The sequence below is a fragment of the Anabas testudineus genome, chromosome 15, assembly GCF_900324465.2.
Source record: "Anabas testudineus chromosome 15, fAnaTes1.2, whole genome shotgun sequence".
Taxonomy (NCBI): domain Eukaryota; kingdom Metazoa; phylum Chordata; class Actinopteri; order Anabantiformes; family Anabantidae; genus Anabas; species Anabas testudineus.
Genome location: NC_046624.1, coordinates 21,073,281 through 21,094,542, shown reverse-complemented (window position 1 = coordinate 21,094,542; position 21,262 = coordinate 21,073,281). Strand labels below are relative to the sequence as shown.

At 39.9% G+C, this 21,262-nt stretch overlaps 1 protein-coding gene across 2 annotated transcripts; it reads right to left on the bottom strand.

Moving 5' to 3' along the window:
- Nucleotides 1-2,974: 2,974 nt before the first annotated feature.
- Nucleotides 2,975-14,289, bottom strand: LOC113158547. Of its 2 annotated transcripts, XM_026354521.1 has the most exons (3): nucleotides 13,668-14,285; nucleotides 4,324-4,446; nucleotides 2,975-3,676 (listed from the first exon to the last, which is right to left on the bottom strand). In XM_026354521.1, exons 1-3 carry the CDS (start codon nucleotides 14,162-14,164, stop codon nucleotides 3,439-3,441), a joined length of 858 nt encoding a protein of 285 aa, XP_026210306.1. In that variant the 5' UTR covers nucleotides 14,165-14,285; the 3' UTR covers nucleotides 2,975-3,438. The 2 variants fall into 2 exon arrangements, with proteins under 2 accessions (XP_026210306.1, XP_026210307.1); XM_026354522.1 differs by lacking the exons at nucleotides 2,975-3,676; nucleotides 4,324-4,446 and adding an exon at nucleotides 8,399-9,840 and having other exon boundaries at nucleotides 13,668-14,289.
- Nucleotides 14,290-21,262: the final 6,973 nt, after the last annotated feature.

Here is a 21,262-nt window from a genome sequence, read left to right as displayed (position 1 = left end):
GATTCACGATGTCCAAGTTTGATTGAAAGTCTTCACGTTCTTCTTGAAGTTGTGTAATTTCCAGGTCTTTCTCTTGTAGGACCTCTGTGTACGCATCACTGTGTCTTGTAGGTCACAGAGTTGATGTTTGGTCTCCTCCAGGTCTCTTGTGACGACCTCCATCTGTTCACTCAGAGAGCGGTTGTCGTGTTTCAGAACATCACTGTCATGTTGACCTTTTTACGAGTTCTTGAACACTATTTTTGAGCTCCTCGTCCTTTTCCTCCAAAAGCTCCTTGTTTCTTCTTAAATCTTCCTCGACCTTGTAAAGTTGTTGTTCCAGATTCTCATTGCGCTTCTTTAAAGAGTCATTCTCCTGCTGAACTGTGTGATTCTTGACTTTGTGGTCCTCCAAGATATTAGCAGTTTCCTGACAATGTTTTTCCATGTCCTGATTGACATGTTCCATGCCTTCACTTCCATTTTGATTTCTTATTTCCAGGTAAGAAATGGTGTGTTGCATGTCAAGGACTTGTTGTTGTAAATATTCATTATGTTCCTTCAGTAAGTCACGTTGGGATTGAAGGACTCTAGTATATAGCTGTTCTGTACTGTGCTCCTGGTTCTCGTTGTGTAGATCAGAGTACCTTCGTTCCCTGGTCTGTTTTTCTGTCTCGTATTTCTTTGTCAGATCCCGTATCTTTTGATTTAAAGTCTCCCTCTCAGTGTCCATGTACTTTAAATGAATCTGCATCGCTTTCTTCAGGGCCTCATTCTCAAGTTGTAAGTTGTCGACTCCTTTGAGAAGAGTCTTTTTGTCCTTGTTCTTCCTACGAAGTCTCTCAACGGTTTTGGTGAGGTTGTTGTTCTGTCTGGAGAGATCCCCGTTTTCTCTTCTTAGTTGCTCGTTGTCTCTGCAGAGACCTGCATTTACATCCATCAGATGTCCGACATTAAACAGCTGCTCCCACTGACTCATGTTGGGTGTTTTCAGTTCCACAAAGTGTGTATTCTACGCTAAAGTGTGCCAAACAGCACTAGTATCTACCTATCCACTTACCTGCTTCTGAACTTATCAGAATATGACGGATCCTTAGGTTCCACCTAGGTATAAAGTGATGAAGTGATGATGTCATTTCCTGTTGGAATCTGAACCTCAAAGCCATAAAACAGATCAAAGCCATTTTGAATAAAAACAATTCTTAAAAATTGAATGATGACAAAATACAATCCACTGGGTGGTTCTGGTTTGTACTGGGTGAGGTTACACCTATTGTTTGTTTTTAAAGGCAGTAATTTAGTTTTGTCTGTGGAGAACATGTGTCTCTGTAGAAGAAGGCTCACAATAGAGTTTTAAAAAGGGGCCTCTTCCTCGACAGGGTAAGGGAGCTAAAACCTAAACATCAGATTGTTTCACGTAAATAAATGTCAATGGAAAAGTCATTCTACCCAGGTGTAATTGTGTTAATATATATTTTTCAGATATCATAGTACATTTTCCATCTACAGTCATTATTATGCAAGTGTGTGATACTGTGATTACTGTCAGATGACTGAAAAGAGTCCAGGTGTGTTGAGCTAATTAATATTATTTATTTATTCAACATGTTTATTTAAAAAAACAGTTTTAGCTAATGACCAATTGTACAATATGCAACTTTTTTCAAACATTTATTAGTAAAAATATGGAAATATATTTGATGCGTCGCTCAGTGTAAATCTCTCATTTTATCCATCCAGGCAGATTGTTTCCATTTACATAACCAGAATCCGAGTTCCCTGAAGGAAATCTACTTGGGAAATCAAGTTTCTCTAATCCCCTACCCTGATTACAATAACCAGGTTCCCCATTTAGCCTACGTGACGTCAGTTGTCACCTCCCCTTCCTCACTTCACTCCTGCTGATGACATGACACATAGATACGCTTTGAGCTGAACCGAATGAGATTTTCAATTTGGTCAACAAAACTCCTGCCTCATTTATTGAGACTATTTTCTGTGCTCTTGGACAAATGTAGAGCTTTGGAAATGGTTTTACAGCATTGTCCCAATCTGTGCTTCACCACAAAATGGTGGAGGTCTACATAGAATTCTTTGGACTTCATGTCTTGGTTTTTATTCTGATATGCAGTGTGAATTGTAGCAATGTGTGAACTGAGAGGAAACTTATTTAGGTGTGAGGAAATACTCAAAAGACAGAGTAGAGGACGTCATCTTTCAGATTTCTTATAAACACTTTGTTTCCCCACGTACACACACACACACACACACAGACAATCTGGACCGAATTAATTTCTTTAGCAATACCGAAGTCAAGTTGTGTTTGTAGCGACAAATAAAAAAAAATAGACTTCAGCTGAGAAAAAATAGAACAAATGAATGAAGGGGAAAACCAGAGCTGAGGTTCTAATGAGAAACACTAGAAAACTGTACAGACTTCGCTGTGAGGATATGACATGAGTCTGTGTTGATACAGTAGCTGCTGAAATTAGATTTCTGAGGAGGTAAGTAAGGGAAACCTTTGTAATGAGCATGTGTTCTGCACAAATTCAGCATAGGTTGTATCTATTTATACTAATACTTACAGTTTTTTCCGCACTATAATCTTTGTCCATGTTGATGATGTGCTCTGGCCGTGTCATGCCTTTCAGTTCAAGTGATAAATGAATAACAATAAGTTGTGACTAAGGCAGATAAAAAGTATTATAGTATTGTTCTTAAAAATGTATCAGAGTGAGAGTTTTGTATTTTAGTTGATCTTTGGTAAGATAATTAGTTGCAGAGTGAGCGCTCTTTCCACTCTGTTCAATAGAACAGCTTTGACGTATTTTCTCCGTCGGTACATAAAACTAGTTTCCACAGTAAACGAACTGGTTCATGTATAAGGAAATGTGTAACGATGTGTATTATTTGTTAATTTAGTTTCTTTCTGTTTATTTCAGTTACATAAAGAAATGATAGGATAAAATGTAGTTGAGAGCAATGTACTCCTCTGTTCACAACTCCAGTAAAGACAAGAAACCATTCATTAATGTTAAACGTCTATTCACTTGTATTCACTGATCGACTTGAGTTTAAACTCTGCGTTGTAACCGTGTCTCTTAATAGGAGACATTTTGAGGTTTTTGCACAAACACACAAATGGAAATGAAACGGCACGCTTCGCACAGTCATATATCCCAGCATGCACCGCGCGCTACTTCTTCTACGAGGGAAAATGGAGTCGGTGGCTGTTTACCGTAGTTGCGAGACCTGTTGCGGCTCAGTATTGATCCATATATAAGGCGCACCGGATTATAAGGCGCACTGTCGGCTTTTGAGAAAATTGAAGGCTCTTAGGTGCACCTTATAGTGTGGAAAATACGGTACTCACAGCTTCAAACTTCCTCTTTCTTTTCTGAACTTTCTAGAAAATTTCATCATTATATTTCGACTTAAATGAACTGTAATAAAGCAAAATTATGTGTTATACTTACAGTTGCTTATATAATGGGACATTACAAAGAATCTTGAATTAATATAATTATAAAACAATAAAAAAGTAGTAGCTGATGCCGCTAATGAGATTTCTGAGGCTCCTGCTGACCCACCTGTGTCCTCACAGTTGTCTCCTCCGTGTCCTTCACAGCAGGCCCAGTGCAGACTGGTGAAGATCTTCTGTTTCTGAGTGTACAGTGGCCGGGTGGCCAGCTTGTACCTGCACACACACACACACACACACACACACACACACACATACATTTGATAAACTAGCTCCTCACATGACACAGCTGGTGGTGTACATAGTTTGACTTGAAACTGACTAAACACAACGTTATACTTTCCCACATCCTGGCTGACAAAAGTGAAAGGATCAGTTAGAGTTACAATGGGCTGCACCGTCGTGCACCTGTTGTGATAACTGTTTAGAGAACATGTGATATGGATTTTTACAAATAAATCAATTAATGGAGAAAATAATCAGCAGATTAATGCATAATGTCTGCATTAGTTGCAGTTGAATACAAAATGGTTCAAATGTTAAAAGCACAGCAGTCATATGGGAAATTATCTGCATTGAGTATTTTTACTTCTACACACTTTTAATTTACTTAAAAGACACAAACACTGGTGCTACAACCCTTCTGTTTTCAGGTGCAGTGTTCATACTGAGCATTCTGGCCTGTGCTGTTGCTCCTGGGTTTTTGTGGTTAACTAAAGGCTACAAACATCACACGACGCCCAAACTCTTCAGACTGAGAATATAAACCCACTAATAATGTTCTGTAGTCAAACAAACAACACTTTAAAACAGTGAACGCAGCACACACTCTCTCGCACATAGGATTGTTGTCGTGTACTCACACGACCAGCTGACAGTCGGGAATCCCGCTCGGACAAGGACTCTGAGACCTGATGGTGTACTTCTCTGTTCCACACGCCACCGCCACCGTTACCGTGCGCTTCTGCACAAAGGCACACCAGTTTCTGCACAACACACACAAAGAGACACAGAGGCAGGATACGTGTGTAAATGTGTTTCAGGAAGATGAATGAGATCAGCTAGAACAGTTTTGAACTACTGCTGAGTTTCCTTGTTTAAAGTTTGTTGTTGCCTCTGTCATTCTAGGGGTCAAACATAGAGTCACTGACCACCAGCGACCTCAACATGTCTCTCTGACCAAGAATAAGTCCAGTACATCAAACCTGCTTTGATAGGCAGATGTCACGACCTTTGGACCGAAACCAACTAGTTGTTAAGTCCCGTTTTCAGTTTTTATGCTAAGCTAAGCTAACTAGCTGCTGGTAGTAGCTTAAATTTCATAAATAGCCATGAGAGTAGCATCAATCTTAATCTTTCTCAACAAGGAGGACAAATAACTAAGAAAATTACAGTTGAGTTTAAAGCAAAGGAACAAACATGTTTCTATCTCTATGACTTATTTTATCAAAAGAAATTGTCAACAAAACTACATATATATATATATATATATATATATATATATATATATATATATATATATATATATATATGTATGTGTGTGCGTGACATGCAACATGGTTTATGAATATAACCCCAATAACAGATCTGTCTTTTGTAAGTTAGACCAACAGTCAAACAGAGCGTCGGAGCTGAAGAGAGTGAAGAGCAGCACAGTGAGTGTATGACTAACATATATGTATACAAGTGGGAGGTCGTGACCCTGAAAGAGAGCAGGAACAAAGAGAACTGGCTATGGAGAGACAGCTATAGGAACCTTCTTCACAGAACATTAAGGTTCCTAGCACAGTGATGTTAACTCTGTGCTACATGTTGTTACATGTAGAGCAGTAGAGTGACATTAATGCAGAACAACAAACTACAAAGAACATTATTTCCATTACAGATAACAAGACAGATAGATAGATAGATAGATAGATAGATAGATAGATAGATAGATAGATAGATAGATAGATAGATAGATAGATAGATAGATAGATAGATAGATTATAGATAGATTATAGATAGATAGATAGATAGATAGATTATAGATAGATAGATAGATAGATAGATAGATAGATAGATAGATAGATAGATAGATAGATAGATAGATTATAGATAGATAGATAGATAGATAGATTATAGATAGATAGATAGATAGATAGATAGATAGATAGATAGATAGATAGATAGATAGATAGATAGATAGATAGATAGATAGATAGATAGATAGATAGATTATAGATAGATAGATAGATAGATAAATTATAGATAGATAGATAGATAGACAGATAGATAGATAGACAGATAGATAGATAGATAGATAGATAGATAGATAGATAGATAGATAGATAGATAGATTATAGATAGATAGATGGATAGATAAATTATAGATAGATAGATAGATAGACAGATAGATAGACAGACAGATAGATAGATAGATAGATTATAGATAGATAGATAGATAGATAGATAGATAGATTATAGATAGATAGATAGATAGATAGATAGATTATAGATAGATAGATAGATAGATAGATAGATAGATTATAGATAGATAGATAGATAGATTATAGATAGATAGATAGATAGATAGACAGATAGATTATAGATAGATAGATAGATAGATAGATTATAGATAGATAGATAGATAGATGACCGATAGTAGACAGCAGAGATAGATAGATAGATTATAGATAGATAGATAGATAGATAGACAGATAGATAGACAGACAGACAGATAGATAGATAGATTATAGATAGATAGATAGATAGATAGACAGACAGATAGACAGACAGACAGATAGATAGATAGATTATAGATAGATAGATAGATAGATAGACAGACAGATAGATAGATAGATAGATAGATAGACAGACAGATAGATAGATAGATAGATAGACAGACAGATAGATAGATAGACAGATAGATAGATAGATAGATAGATAGATAGATAGATAGACAGATAGATAGATAGATAGATAGATAGATAGATAGACAGATAGATAGATAGATAGATAGATAGATAGATAGATAGATAGACAGATAGATAGATAGATAGAGATAGATAGATAGATAGATAGATAGATAGATAGATAGATAGATAGATAGATAGATAGATAGATAGAAGATAGATAGATAGATAGATAGATAGATAGATAGATAGATAGATAGATAGATAGATAGATAGATAGATAGACAGACAGACAGATAGATAGATAGATAGATAGATAGATAGATAGACAGATAGATAGATAGATAGATAGATAGATAGATAGATAGATAGATAGATAGTTCAGCACCCTGGTTAACATCTGTCATTCCTGAACTCTTGTACTATTGTTGCTGAAGAGACGACTGCTAGACTTTTTTTGTTTTTGTATCAGGAGGTTCTTTATTTTAAGCCGCGGTGTCTCGTTTGTTCCCGTCTTTGGTCCCATCCGTCTAATCTCTTGTGACGCCGACCCTGCGTGATGTTAGTGCTGGTGTGTGTGTGTGTGTTTGCTGATGTTGATGTTGGACTTCCTGTCTGTTGACTCTGGCTGACAGTGGCACCAGCAGCTCAGAGAGGTCCGCTCCACTTTCATGTGTCATAATCACTTCAGTGTTTTCTGACAGCGACTCTTCATACAAACACAGTGAAAAGTACGACACATCATATTTGAAAAGCAACTTTCCTCTTCAGATGTCAGCCTGTCTTATGTTTCCCAAGATCAAGCTGAGATACCTAAAGTCCCAGTGCAGACTCAGAGGGAAAATATTAAATCTTATGCAGTTATATAATTATGCACCCATTGTTTCTACATGTGAACAAACTGCTCTGGCTCAGAAAATTCCTGTCTAATTTCCTCTGGTGTCATTTCCTGTGGAGAGCTCAGTCATTAACAAAGGAACAAACCCACCCACACACCCACCGAAAGTACTTCTTCTTCCTCATCCTGAGCTGCTGTCACACAGTTTGCAACTACTGTAAATACACACACAAGTAGAAATGACCCCATCCATCCACTGCCGCTAATCCGAGTCAAGTCAGGTTCAGCAGCCACGTCATTCCTCTTTCCAGCCAGAACAGAACTCCTCATTCTCCACAGGCTCATCACTGTCACAGAAATCGGAACAATGTCACAATATTATCACATTGCAACTGTTTTCAACAGTTGTTTAAACCCAGTCATATACGGTAATATATATCAGAGCCCTGGTCTCTGCACCTTATTCACCACAACCTTCTGACTACAACAAGCACAGGACCGTACATAAAGGCTTAAGGGTAACTTGTAGTATACAGGTCTGGTTTCAGCCTTTTGACTCACACTTTGATGTACAGGTGACTTTGGATTAACACTGAGCTACGAGGAAAATTGAGGATTTGAGGGGGCTGGAACATCATCAGAGAATAAACCTTTAATCTTCTTCAGCTCAGTTTTTGTTCTGTCAGACTGAACTCTGGGCTCCAGATCACTTCTCCCTCTGTTCATCTTTTCTCCTTCATGCGGTGCATCGTAATCTTCACATTCTTCTTCTTCTGACCACACTTATCCTCAGAAGAACACTTCTTAAGATCCTGTAGTTGAATTTTAGTAAGAGCATCATAATCACTGTGGTTTCTGTGATCTACGGCAGATTTTGCATGTTAATGCTTTGTTGATTGAACAGAGACTTAGAGATTACTCCTGTGGGATCGTCATCCTGTCTGATTATCATCAGCTTGCATTTAGTGGTAAAATGTTCTGAGGAGTTTTATTCTGAAATGAGACTTGCTGAGTGAACAAAGTGAGAGATCAAATTTAAACTAAAACTAATAATCTAAATTAATGTTTTTGTTGGACTGCAATGATGTTGTTTAAAGGGCTGATGAACTCACTCCAGGAAAACACCAACAGTTCATCACTGAAGTGGAAAATTGTCTGTTTCCCAGAAAGTGTTGGGAAACCCCAGAGAATCAGATTAACCTCATTTGATGAAAACAGCAGTAAGGATGAAACACAGTGGTGTAAAATCATCGGTAAATAGCTGCTACTTTATGTGAGATGTTAAATGAACATCTTTAAGGCTCCTTCTTTCAGTCCAGTGTAGACAGGAAAAGGTGTCTTAAAGAAGGGACAACCTTCTCACCAATACAGCAGGTTTAAAAAGGACCTTCGTCAGAGAAGTGAACAGGAACGATGACTCTAACAGCGCTTCAAAAGTCCTCTACAGAGATGCAAGAACTGACAGAGGGACGAACATCCCAGTAACACCCCATCAATCAGATAGGGCTGTAAACAAATATTTTAGATTTGATGATATAACTGAGTGGTTTAAAAAGCTGTACTTACTGGCAAAGGGGGTCCTACATATTGATCTAGGGTTTCAAATGCTTAATGTAAATCATAAACTGTATTTTTACCATTTGAACACAGTCAAATGTTCCAAAAAGTGAAGGGATCTAAATACTTTCAGAAGCAACAGTGTCTCTGTGGTTAGCAGATCTCTTATTCAGAGCTCTCTTAAATATTTGTGAAATAGCAAAAAAGATGGGGTTCTACGCCCTACCACTTTACATTTGTTGTTACACTACTAAAAAAGGTCCCACAGTTACACAACGTCCACTAACTGCTGGATTATGTTGAACATGTCAGACTGAAGAGATGTAACCGTGACAAAAAGCAAATGGGGTTTGTCTTTGCTTCCCTCCTGTCCAACACAAACATCCAGACATTTGGTTTAATTTTGTGCTGCCAGTCATCTTGTTCTAACAGTGAAACTGAAACTCTCTTTTTTAATTTGCAGCTGTGAACTGTAAAACTGTCACTTCTTAGCTGCTTTGTCCTGTGTGGATTTGTTTTGCTCAGCATTCAAGAAAGAGATCTTCTTGGTTCAGAGCGGGACCGCAACTCATCCTAAGAGAGTGAGGAAAACAAGCTGGGGCCGGTGGGGTTTCCAAGAGTCCAGGTTCAGATCTGATGGCTGAATAATAAGATAGGAGTTCAGAACAGATGGGAGGATCAGGAACACAGTATTTTAACTTAGCACTGGACTTTAAATATGTCATTAATCATGAAGAAAAATATCATTAAAACCTAAAGGTCCTATGTTCCTGTTCTGGAGAGCAGGGATATCTGCATTAAATCTAATGGAAAACTTGACTGTAGCTGCTCAGATGTTGCTCATCCAACTGAACCTTTCAGCTCTCACCATATCCTCTAGTAAAAAAAACAACTTTTATCTGACTGTTCCGGCATGTTCTTCATGATTACACTTAGTTTAAATCCCATCCTTAACTTATCTGCTTTGAACGTCTTTGAATCTTCCAGCTGCATGTGTCTCCTCCTGATAATGGCTGAATGAGCGGTAAATGATGCAGCTTCTGCTCTCTTTGATCTGCCTGACCGTCACTCTGCTCACTGAGCTGCTTCTTCTGTCAAACACAGGCACAGAGGAATGTGTGGTCTTTTACTTTGACAGGATCTCATGGAGGCCTTCAATTACAAAATCAGCTGCGATTCAAGGAGTTGCCGAGGAGGTTGAAGTTCATAACACCAAGACAGAGGAAGAGAAATTCCTGTCACTCTGGTAGTGCACCGGAGCAGACAGAAGAGCACACAATCTAGATGTTTCTCCATTTCTCAGACACTTTAACCAGATTATCTAAAGTGAAACCGGCAGGAATAATAAGTCAGAGGACCCCAAAGCTATTACTGAGAGGAACATAAAAGTCTCAACCACATTGCAGCACAACCACATTAGTTTCTGTGCAGCGAGTTTCAGGTTTTTAAAGAAATAAAGCAGAAAATATAAATGAATGGATGAAAAATCCTCAGCTTAAACAGGGCTTTCAGTCAAACATGTGAAAAGAGAATGCTCTTTTAAATTCATGCAAAGCTTCGAATCTTATTTTGACAACCAGATAAACTTTTCCATATCCACTTCATCAGCCCTCAACTACCTCAATCAACTCAGCTCCCCCATCCAATCAAACCCCCTGTTTCCAAAGATGGAAAACCTGCTCTCCATTATACCCACAGAGCTCCATTTGTGAACATTGTCATTAAAGCAGGGTTTAAAGTGTGTGGGGGGTGTGGTAATAGAACTAATGGAGGGTTGTTTTGTTAAGAGCCTTGAGGGAGCTTTTTTATCAAGGAATCTGAAGACGGGTTCTGCAGCTTAATGCAGAAAAGTGAGTAAGAAAATGATGGCAGCCTCTTAGAGTGAGCTTCAAAACATGTCACCTGGGACATTTGATCCTCTTATTTAGTCTCTCAGTCTCAGACAGTGACAGGCAGCAACACATCTGACTGTTACAAACATACTTTTAAAAGCTGCTCCTAAAACAAATATGCAAATCCAAAAATACTGCAGACCAGTTCACTTCTGGAAGAACAATAATTTAACTGGTGTAAAATTTGATGTATGACTGATTCCTTGTGGGAAGCTTACAGCAACAGACATATTGGCCTGAATCCAGAAAAAGACTACAGAGAGAGAGAATTGACCCCATATTGCTCTGAACTAAAACTCTGGCTCAGGTCTGGCAAGTGTTCAAAAAATGATGCTGAGAGACTAAGAGCAAAGTTTTTAAAGTTCTCTATTGCACCAAAGGTGACAGAGGTTCACCTTAAGATTATCAATGAAACATAGCCCTCTGCAGAATTTTTAAGGAGTTATTTTGGTTTTGATCACAATTGTTCTTTTTGCAAAGAGGCATTGAAACTACAGAACATGTATATTCGTTTTTTAGTATCTATACGAATGCATTTCGGGAGGATTTTCATTACTGGCTGTTCCCTAAATTCCCCACTCTCTCAGATCTATCCAAAGAAAATGTTCCGTATGGCGTCTACATAAAATACCCCTGCATGACCTCAATCAACTCGTTGATCATTCTCTGAAATTTTGTATCCACAATAATAGAATTTATTTATTTTTTTACTGTCTTCCTTCATTTTTCTCTACCCCACCTTCATCGTTAAGTTGCACGCTTTTCTGTTCCTTGGTTTGTATGAACCGTGTTGTACTAGGCTCTTTTCATAGGCCAGTCAGCACGTCAATCATGTCCAATTACAGCAGTCCCTCATTTGATTGGATACCAGCAGTTTGACAAACCCCATTTTCAGTGAACAACAGGAAGTGGTTCGTATGTTTACGTAAACAATTTTCTGGCTCCACCGACATAAAATAGAGCTAATGCTAACTGCTAACTAACTATCTAACTCCTACCAACTAGTTAACAAAACTCCTTTTGTTTTGTTCTGATTAGAAACATTAACGTTTACTTCAGCCTACAGAGTAACTAGTTAGTTACACTAACTAGTTAACTAGTTAGTGTAATTAACGACACTAATTACACTAACTAGTGGAATTAACTAACTAGTTAACTAGTTAGTGTAATTAACGACACTAATTACACTAACTAGTGGAATTAACTAACTAGTTAACTAGTTAGTGTAACGATTATTAGAATACCGTAAATTAAAGCGGAGGGACACATACAGTTAGGTTATCCGTCCCAGTGCTGTAACACTGTAGATCAATGCTCATGGAACGTCTCCTGTCCAATCAAATTGCTTGGTCGGAACTAACTGCTGTGTAATAATAAAATTAGAATAAAATAAAATAAAGAGTTTGAGACTTAGTTCATAAAATAAATGTTTAAATTCTGTTTTGTCAGTAGTTTATCTAGTTTTAAGGAAGATATGTACATCACATTTGACTTTTCTAAACACCCATAATGCCACTTGTTTTCTAAGGGAGAAACTTGCTGGAGAAACATCTTATACAAACAATTTGATATTTTTAAAGTTTAATATTTGTGCTTTCTTCAGCAGACTCATCTCTCAGATTATCTCTTTAACTCCACTGTGTTTCTAGGTTTGCACCTGCAGACACACTTTTCCATTCAAAAAAAATGGAACCAAATGAGTTTAAACAGGTTTGTGCCTCATTATCAGCATCACTTAATTAAGAATTAAGAAAGTCTGAATTATTTTTTGTTTAAGAAAAGGAGAATTCAGACTCTTCTAACTTGTCAGACAACTTTTGTGCTTTATCATAGTGTTCATGATATACAGATCATGATCATTTCTCCCCTTGATGAGAGTTGTCCTATTGTGATACTGTCGATACAGTTGATGATGTGTTTGCAGACGCACTTTTCCACTCACGTGGCTCTACAAACACAAAAAGGTCGAGCATGTTGGAAGACTGATGTGATCATATGTTATTAGAAATATTTAAGCAGCAAAACAGATGTAAATCAAAGATCTGTGATTTTCAGGAAAGGGTGGAAACATGAACCTGATTAGTTTCACCACCTCCAACATTAACAAATTCCTTTAACTCAGAAGGTTTGTGTTTGCCAGCGGTCCTCCCTGTGGTAAAAGAAGGAAACGCTGGGCACAAATGATAGAGGTGGGGGCACCAGAGACATGATGCCAAAGCACACTGTCGATAAGGGTCTGCTGTGACATATTGCTGCACGGTGTAATTTTTCTCTCGTCATTTATATTATCGTCATTTGTATTATTGCTGCAAAAGCTCTGGAAATATTGTGGTGTGAACTGTCAAACAAGACTTTTAAGAAGAAGTGAGGACCTGATGAAATGTCACAACTTGCCAAAGAGCTGGAAGACACAGACACACACAGATTCATGCCTGACTCATCCAGTACCGAACATGGAGCGTTCTTCATGTTTTGACTGCCAGCATGTCTGCAGTGGTACCAGCCACGCTGCTCACACACACTCATGGGTCTAGTTATGGTTGTGAGGACATTAGACATCCTCTAGTCCCCGACCATCACCAGTAAAAGTCTGACCCCCACCTATCACTTTAACCTGACTGGGGCACATGATTCCAAGTTCCTGTATTCAAATCCTACTACAGTACAGCCCAATGTACCCAAAGTATCAGGAGTACAAGGTATTGAATCATGAATCTCGACTACTCAGTGCTTCAGCAGCATTTTCTGTTAGAACTATAGTTTTAGCTATAACTAGTTTATTCCAGTGGTTCTCAACCTAAGTTAGACCCCTGCAGAGGGTCACCAGATAAATCTGAGAGGTCATCAGATGATTAATGGGAGAAGAAAGAGAACAGATCACCTTTATCGAATGTTTTGTTTTTTATCAATTAAAACCTGTGATAATTGGAGAAACTGTGAAAACGAACTGATAAATGTAGTACAATATTTTATAGGTGTATTTGAATGATGCCGTTTTCATTCACATTCTCAGAAGGAACACTCACCCAGTTCGATCTCTCTCTCCCAGTGGGGGGGTCTCAGTGATCCCTGGTTGCAGCCTCATGAGCTGGGGAGGGGGGAACGCTCCAGCTCTTCCTCTCAGCACTTCTTCCTCCTCCTCTTCCACCTCGGGGTCACGTGCCCTCACCTCACAGTGGGCGCTCACCAGTAAGCCCAGCACCAGCACCAGTTCTACTGCTGTCATGTCTGCTCTGGGGTAAAACACCGAGTGGGGGCTCGCACCGTGTCGGGCTGCTTTTAAACAGCTGGAGGGGAGGGATGGAGGAGGGGGGAGGACACACCCTCTGTTTCCCTTGCCTCGTCTCTCTTTCTCCATGTGCGGTGGAGGGAAAATCTGGAAACAGTCAGATCTGCTCTCCCTCTCTGACTGGATGAGAGGAAGCCGAGCGCCGTCTCGTCCACACCATCGTTGGATTTTTGTGGGTCGTATCAATTCAGTGAACAAACTGAAAACCTGCCTCCTGAGCTCTTGATTGTCCATCCTGGCAGAGGGATTCCTCCGCTAATGCTGTTTCAAGGTTTCTTCCTTTTTCCCTTAACTAAAGACCAAACCGTCCTACAGTTCCATCTCCTTTCTGTTTAGCTTGCTCCTTCGCAGTCTGTCATTACTCCATATGGGACACACTCCTTTACTCCTTCTTCCTCTCTGTCTTCATCCTGTTCCTGTGATAAGAACACAGGAAGTCGACTGCAGGAGAAATTCAGACCTTTTTGTGAGGTATAGATGTTGAGTGTTTTCTGCTGGTCGTGTGTCACAGTCCAGCACATAAATACTAATTAAGAGAATATAATACACTCTATTCACCTAAACAATGACCCTCAGTGTGCTTCATAATTTATACGACAACAACACCCTCTGTCCTCAGATCCTCAAACCAGATCAGGAAAAGAAACTTGAGGATGGTGGGGAGGGATCCAGAAAATAGCTGCTCCACGTACAGAACATGTTTACAGAGACCCAATGATGTTGTTATCGGAAAATCTTCCTGTTCAGAGGAAAAATGGCCCCAAATGTGGTTTGAGCAGCAGGTTATTATGACCTACAGTAATCTGAAGGTGTTTGGTTGATGGCTGAAGATGGTTTGGACCTTACAGAACTGAGTCTCAGCATGTCAGCTGTGCTCTTCTGAGATCTTGTATGAGGCACGACTCACATCAGCAGCACTAACCCACACTTCCAGTTGGGTTTTATCCACGGGACTCCGGGTTTGTAGACGCCTGACTCACCTGAATCAGGGTTCACACACTTCTTTCAGCTACACTGTGAGTGTGTGAATGATGTGTTTGTGCATTGTTTGTGTAGATCTGACACCTTTCTCAATGATGATCAATGATCAGTACTGTTAAGTTTCTCTCTTTCTCTGAGTGTGACACATTTCAAATTCCCCCACCTCCTCACAGCTTACAACAATCCTCGGAAGTGACCCCCCTCCCCAACACCGTTCCCAGTGGAAAAGTCCCCGGTTCTGTCGGCCTGGACAGGAACAGTCCACTCCCTCGGACTCTCCCCGTATTCAGCTTCACTTCAATCTGCTTCTGTGTTGTGAACGAACAAATAAAACACGTGACAAGTGTCAGAGCGAGACGTCGACATATTGTCACTGTCCGAGAACACGAGAATGGTTCAGACACAACTGGGAGATTCTTTTTTATTAAATCATCCTCTGACTGTCCTCTCAGGTCATTTTAATAATTCATAGATACGTTTAAAAGAGGCCACATTCACCTCTCAATGTATCTTGACTGTAGGTAAGTGCACTGAGTTTCCTTAAATGTGATAAAGAGGCATCATTACTGAGCTAATGTGAACAACTGTCAACATCTACACTATCTGTCAATCAAGATTTGAATTTGAAAAGCTGTATTAATCTCAGAGAGATGAAACTAGAACATAAGGAGGGGAGATCGAACTGTTCCGTGCTACAGACCACAGCAGCATTATCTCCCAGGTCTCTGCTGTAAACAGACATCAGACTTTCACCTTGGCAGAAATAATCCTTACAGTTTGGCGTCAGGCCTCATGTGAAGACTAAACATGAGTTGTTTGTTCTGCTTCACTTTTTTCTTCAAATTCTTGTTCTCATCACATTTTATAATGTGATAAACTGCAGCACACAGGTTTTATAGTAAAACTAAAACTCAGGTAATGAGCAGGAAGTCTACAAACAAGCAGGAAAACGACTGGTTAGTGCACAGAAACTGCTTGTGGAGGTGGACAAACCAGTGGCGCTGATCCTGGAGCTGGTTCAGAACAACAGCACGTGAGGAAGGTTCCAGTCTCCTCATCTCACACACATCTGTCGTCTGTCCTGCACCATCACAAATCAAACACCTACCATCCATCATCCAGTGGGTTTACTGGTCTTCGCTGGTTGTTATTTAGTCTCGACTTAGTGGGATTTCCTTTGATTAAAACACACGTTTCAGTTACACTGTTGAAGCCTGTGTTGTTATGAAGCCGCCTGTGGGTGGAGTCATTTCACAGTTTTCAAATCAATACAGAACAGTAAGAGGTTCAGTTTTTGGGCACGCTGTCAGAAATGTGTACGTTTCTAATTGTTTCAGTAGAACTTTCAAACTGCTCAACACCTTGAATTACTGCATCTTGTGTGGCAGGAAAAGGAGACCTGTCCTGCTTCACTGATTAATGATCTAAAGGGTCAGTGGTCAAAGGTCGGCAGTGGAAGGTCGAGGAGCGTGACTGGTGTTGAGGTTGATCCCAAAATAAACTTCAAATCCTATGTTTTTAAATTTTTCTTCATCATTTAGTATCCTCCAGTGGGATCAGGATACAACCAATGAATACATGGAATAGAAGTGATTCAATAATGAGGTGAGACTGAAGCCCTCACCTGTAACTTTCATCTAATCAGCTGTTTATTCCTGTTTATACACTTTGAATTGATAGTGTTACGTCGAAAAGTTTACTGAAGTGACTGTAATTACACACAGTCACATGCAGTAGTACTGTAGAGTACTGCATCATATCATGCACATATCTGTAACAAGCCGACTTGGTAAGTATTCGTTTAACATGGTGTGAAATGGTCTAAAATCAGATTCATCCACCTGAGCTCCTCCTTATGTGGCCCTGTCACCGCATGATGCTTCACTCTTATCACTGTTGTTATTCGAGCAGGTGAGCGTAGATTTACAGATTACATCTACTAAAGTGTAGGTAGGAGGCAGATGGCCGCCCACCATGAGCCAGGTTCTGCTGAAGGTTTCTTCCTCTAAAGGGAGTTTTTCCTGTATACAGTTATACTCTGTAAGTGCCTTGAGGTGACTGCTGTTGTGATTCAGCGCTATACAAATACATTGAATTAAATTGAATTAAAGTAAGCTGCTTGCTTTCATGCAGTACAAACATCAGTGTCAGTGTGAATGTGAGTCCGTGTGAAGCTGCAGGACAGATAGAAATGATGTTTTGGTGCCTCCTGCAGGGCTCAGCAGAAACCTGTCAGCTCACGAAACCTTTGTTTTAAGTTTAAGTACGGAAACAAAGAAACTGAAGATATAACTGAACAAACTCTCTCATTTTCTTCCTGAGAGTTTTCCCTCACAGATGCGCTCACTGCCTCTTTTTATTCCTCATACTTAAACCCGTAAGCTGGGTCCATCTGTCAGGTTTTATGTGTCCAGGAGTTAGTGACAGACTGAAGGACGTGTCTTCAGTGTCCCACTTACACCTGACGGATGTGTGTTACAAAGTCTATTTAACCATAATGGAAGACACATTAATTCACCACGATGACCCAGTTTAACACCGAGCACGAGGTCAGTGTCACAGCTCAACCTGTCGCTCTTTTAGCAAATGAATATTAGATCATTTTTGAGGGATTTGGGTCGAAGCAGCATCAAAGGGCCAAAAGTGCAGTGAGACACTAAAAGATTCAGTCTCACCGAGGCCAGAACCAAACCCACAGTAATCCCCAGATGATTCCTCGTGTGTCAGGTGTTGAGTGTTGTGGATCACACCTTTAGGAGGAAACCGAACCACTAATCCCAGAGTTTCAGTGTGTTCTGTGTTGTAGTGCCACTGGTGGTGAGAAAGTACTGGAACCAGACCCATTAAATACTGAATCCTTCAGTAGAATATATCTCATATATATCATGTATAAGTCATATAATGCTGCCTTCCCTGCCACGCTGTTTCCAAAATTCAACAAGTAAGAAGGAAACACTGAAGTTCAGAGGTCCGAATGGGAAAGTCTGAAACCTTCAGCTTGGCAACATCCACACTTTTCAAATGAAGAAAACTGTCAGTGGACTAACTTAGTAAATGACATTTAACAAACTAATGAGTATAATTCTGATAATCCAGATCCTGAGGAGGACAGTCTGGTCTGGAACAGAAACCCAGAATCTCTGTACAAAGACGCTCAGAAACCCACTGAGGCGCTCCGGTCATTCATGCTGCAGATGTTCTGCAGATGTTCTGCAGATGTTCTGCAGATGTTCCACCATTCTCAGGTGGTCGGAGTCCTGCTTTAGTCTGCTGCACCGGCTCCACGGTGCAGGTACAACTGGACTCTGGTGGAGGTGTCAGAGAGACAGCAGTGGTCATCCCAGCTGTTCCTGCCCTAACCACTGCTGAACACCTGATCAGGTGTGTTCAGTCCGTCACAAGCTGAAGGATACCTGCTCAGACAATGGTGGAGCTGGAAGGACAAAGTCAGCTGGTATGAATGTTTAACCGACTGCACAGTGAAGTAAATAACATACCACTATGTTCTAGACAGACTTCTGAACAATGTGCAGCTTGTATTATGCCAGCTAACACATGAAGCAGTGCTAGCAGAGAACTGGACAGTTGCTTGTCTTCCACATTTAAACGTGGAGAACAGCAGTTTGTGCTCAGCTTCGGTTTAACCTGTGATACTGTGATTCTAATTTAAATTAGATTATTCTATGACAAGTCTTTATTATCCATACTTCCTTATGTAAATGTGAGCATGTTGGCAAAACAACCTCAGATGATTTTAGACACTGACATGTTTCACGTTGTCTAAACGTTGTTGAGGCCTTTCCCATTGGTCTGCGTCCAACATGCACCTTAACAACACGGTGTGTGTGTGTGTGTGTGTGTGGAGGTGTGTGTGTGTGTGTGTGTGGAGGTGTGTGTGTGGAGGTGTGTGTGTGTGTGTGTGTGGAGGTGTGTGTGTGTGGAGGTGTGTGTGTGTATGTGTGTATGTGTGTGGAGGTGTGTGTGTGTGTGTGTGTGTGTGGAGGTGTGTGTGTGTGTGTGTGTGTGTGTGTGTGTGTGTGTGTGTGTGTGGAGGTGTGTGTGTGTGTGTGTGGAGGTGTGTGTGTGTGTGTGTGTGTGCTGCTGTAGAGAAACCGACTTCCTCGGCTGAATAGAAGCTGCAGCTTGAAGAACAGACGTCAATAGAAAACAACCTTCAGAGGTAGAAACTCACTGAGACACAGATGAATTGGAGGAGGGGACACTTATCAAGCTTCAAACAACCCGTAATGCATCACGTTCTGTAGAAGACCGTGTAAACTGTCTCAGTTAAACAAATAATAGAAATTAAAGAAGATGATCCTTTTTGACGCCGTATTTACTCATGAAAACCTGAGCATTAACCGTCCAGCTGTTTGGTTCCTGTTCTGTGAGGAAAGACTCAGGACGTCCGCCTGATGGCAGCTGACACAGAAGCAGCAGGTACGTCTCAGAACTCGTCACTGTCTTAGAAGAGTTTGGTCTGGGAAACAAATACATTAGTTTAGTTTAAATGGTTTAATTTTACAATCAAAAAGAAAACTCCAGTAAGTGTTTTATAGAAATAACTTAATTTATATAAAATAGAACTGAGTTCCGCTTATGATGCAAAATGTTTATTACATTTATATAAAATATCATTGAATTAATTACATTTTAAATCAGAGGTTTAAAAATGGAGTGAAGTAAGAATTACAATATTTGAAACTGGATTTGAATCAAGTCAGAACATAACAACACAGGATCACAGCACGTTACAGAAGAGAGATGAAGCCTGAAGAAGAAACATGCGGGATTCAGCTGGTTCTAGGATTACAACTATAACCCTATATGAAGGTTCATCACCAGGGAGAGAAACTCATTCATTTAATATTCATGAAGATCATTTGTGTCCTCTGAAGTGATTTGAGAATGGGCTTTTAAAATGAATTAACCTCCGGTCATGCATCACACACACACACACTGAATTAGAGAAGGTCAGTGCTCCCTCCTGCTGCTTCCTGCATCACTGCCAATCAAGCAGAAGTCCCGAAACACATCTGGGTTCCTGAGGACATAATGAAACTACAGAGATTATAATAGCAGGAGACGGGATTTTACAAGTCCTGGATGACGTTTCGTTGCCTTAAAGTCTTAATATCCAGCTTAGATTCAGTCCAGCCTCGAAAGATCCAGGTTTGAAACCCTGAAGTGCTGCAGCTGCAAGACGTCAGCCACCTACAGGCTGCACATGCATGGACAGAGTACGAGCACACAGTTACTGTAAGGCCTGTTTTTAGCAATCATTAGTGTCTTTTGGACATTCTTTCTATAAGTAGTTGTGTGTATTTCTGTGTGTTATTTTTCCTCATTTCATCTCTTTCACTTCTTTCATCTGATCGTCATCATCTTCTTCTTCTTCTGCTCATTTTCTGTCTCTGTGCTCCTTTTTCATCCTTTTCTTCAGGATCTATGACTTTTAAACAAGAGCAGGAGTCCTGATAATTTAGGATTTGACCCGGATTCTGATCTCCATGAAGAAGAAGGGTCAGCAGCGTGGTCCCTGATCTGCCCTGAACCACGTTGGTCCCTTCATTTTCTGTCTCTGCTCAGTTTCATTTAATTTAAAGTGCTGTGTTTCTCTGAGATGTTTAACATAAAAAATAAGACTTTTCCTCACTCATTTGTTTCTTTTAAATACATTTTACCTACCACACTTTGAAATAGAAATTTGCAGCTGATAAAGTCCCATCTGACCTGATCCAAGACTCTGAACCTGATCCTTCATCTACTCATACTGTTATTTTAAAGTGTTTAGCTGTAATTAATTAATATCAGTAAAATGTTTCTATTCAAACGGAGAACGTTGACCTTCAAGTGTGTCCTCGCTCCTGTCAACTGTGTGTGTGTGTGTTGTCATCTTTCTACCTGTCAATCATTCAGTGCCCTCCATCAGTTTAACGCTGATTAAATCCTCACAGGTTTTCTGTTGTTACCCTGCTGCACACACACATTTCATTTTATTATTCTTCGTGGGCAGCTGAGCTCAGTTCTGTTAGATCTGATGTTTGTCAGTGACATGGATCCAGATCCAGCTTCTATATAAATGTCCAACAAATGTCTCCATGGACCCTGTCTCTCTCTCTCAGAACCATTTGCACCTGTGCACCTGTCAGACCTACTTCAAGTGTTTGAGCTCTGCAGGTCTCTGCATCCTGTCTTTACCTTTCATTGTCTTGGACTCTGCTTCCCTGTGAGTCCAGCAGCTTAATATTAATACAAAAAGAGCAGCAACCTGGTGGCTCAGGGATTAAGGTTCAGTATTTGATTTATTATGATCACGTGCTTTCAATTCCTCCTCTGCACTGTTCTCTA

Coding starts and splice junctions, on each gene's coding strand:
- LOC113158547 (XM_026354521.1), bottom strand. CDS start 14,164: ATGGACAATCAAGAGCTCAGGAGGCAGGTTTTCAGTTTGTTCACTGAA. Junction 4,447..13,667: donor GGAGAGAGAGATCGAACTGG/GTGAGTGTTCCT, acceptor TGTGTTGTGCAG/AAACTGGTGTGCCTTTGTGC. Junction 3,677..4,323: donor CCCGACTGTCAGCTGGTCGT/GTGAGTACACGA, acceptor GTGTGTGTGCAG/GTACAAGCTGGCCACCCGGC.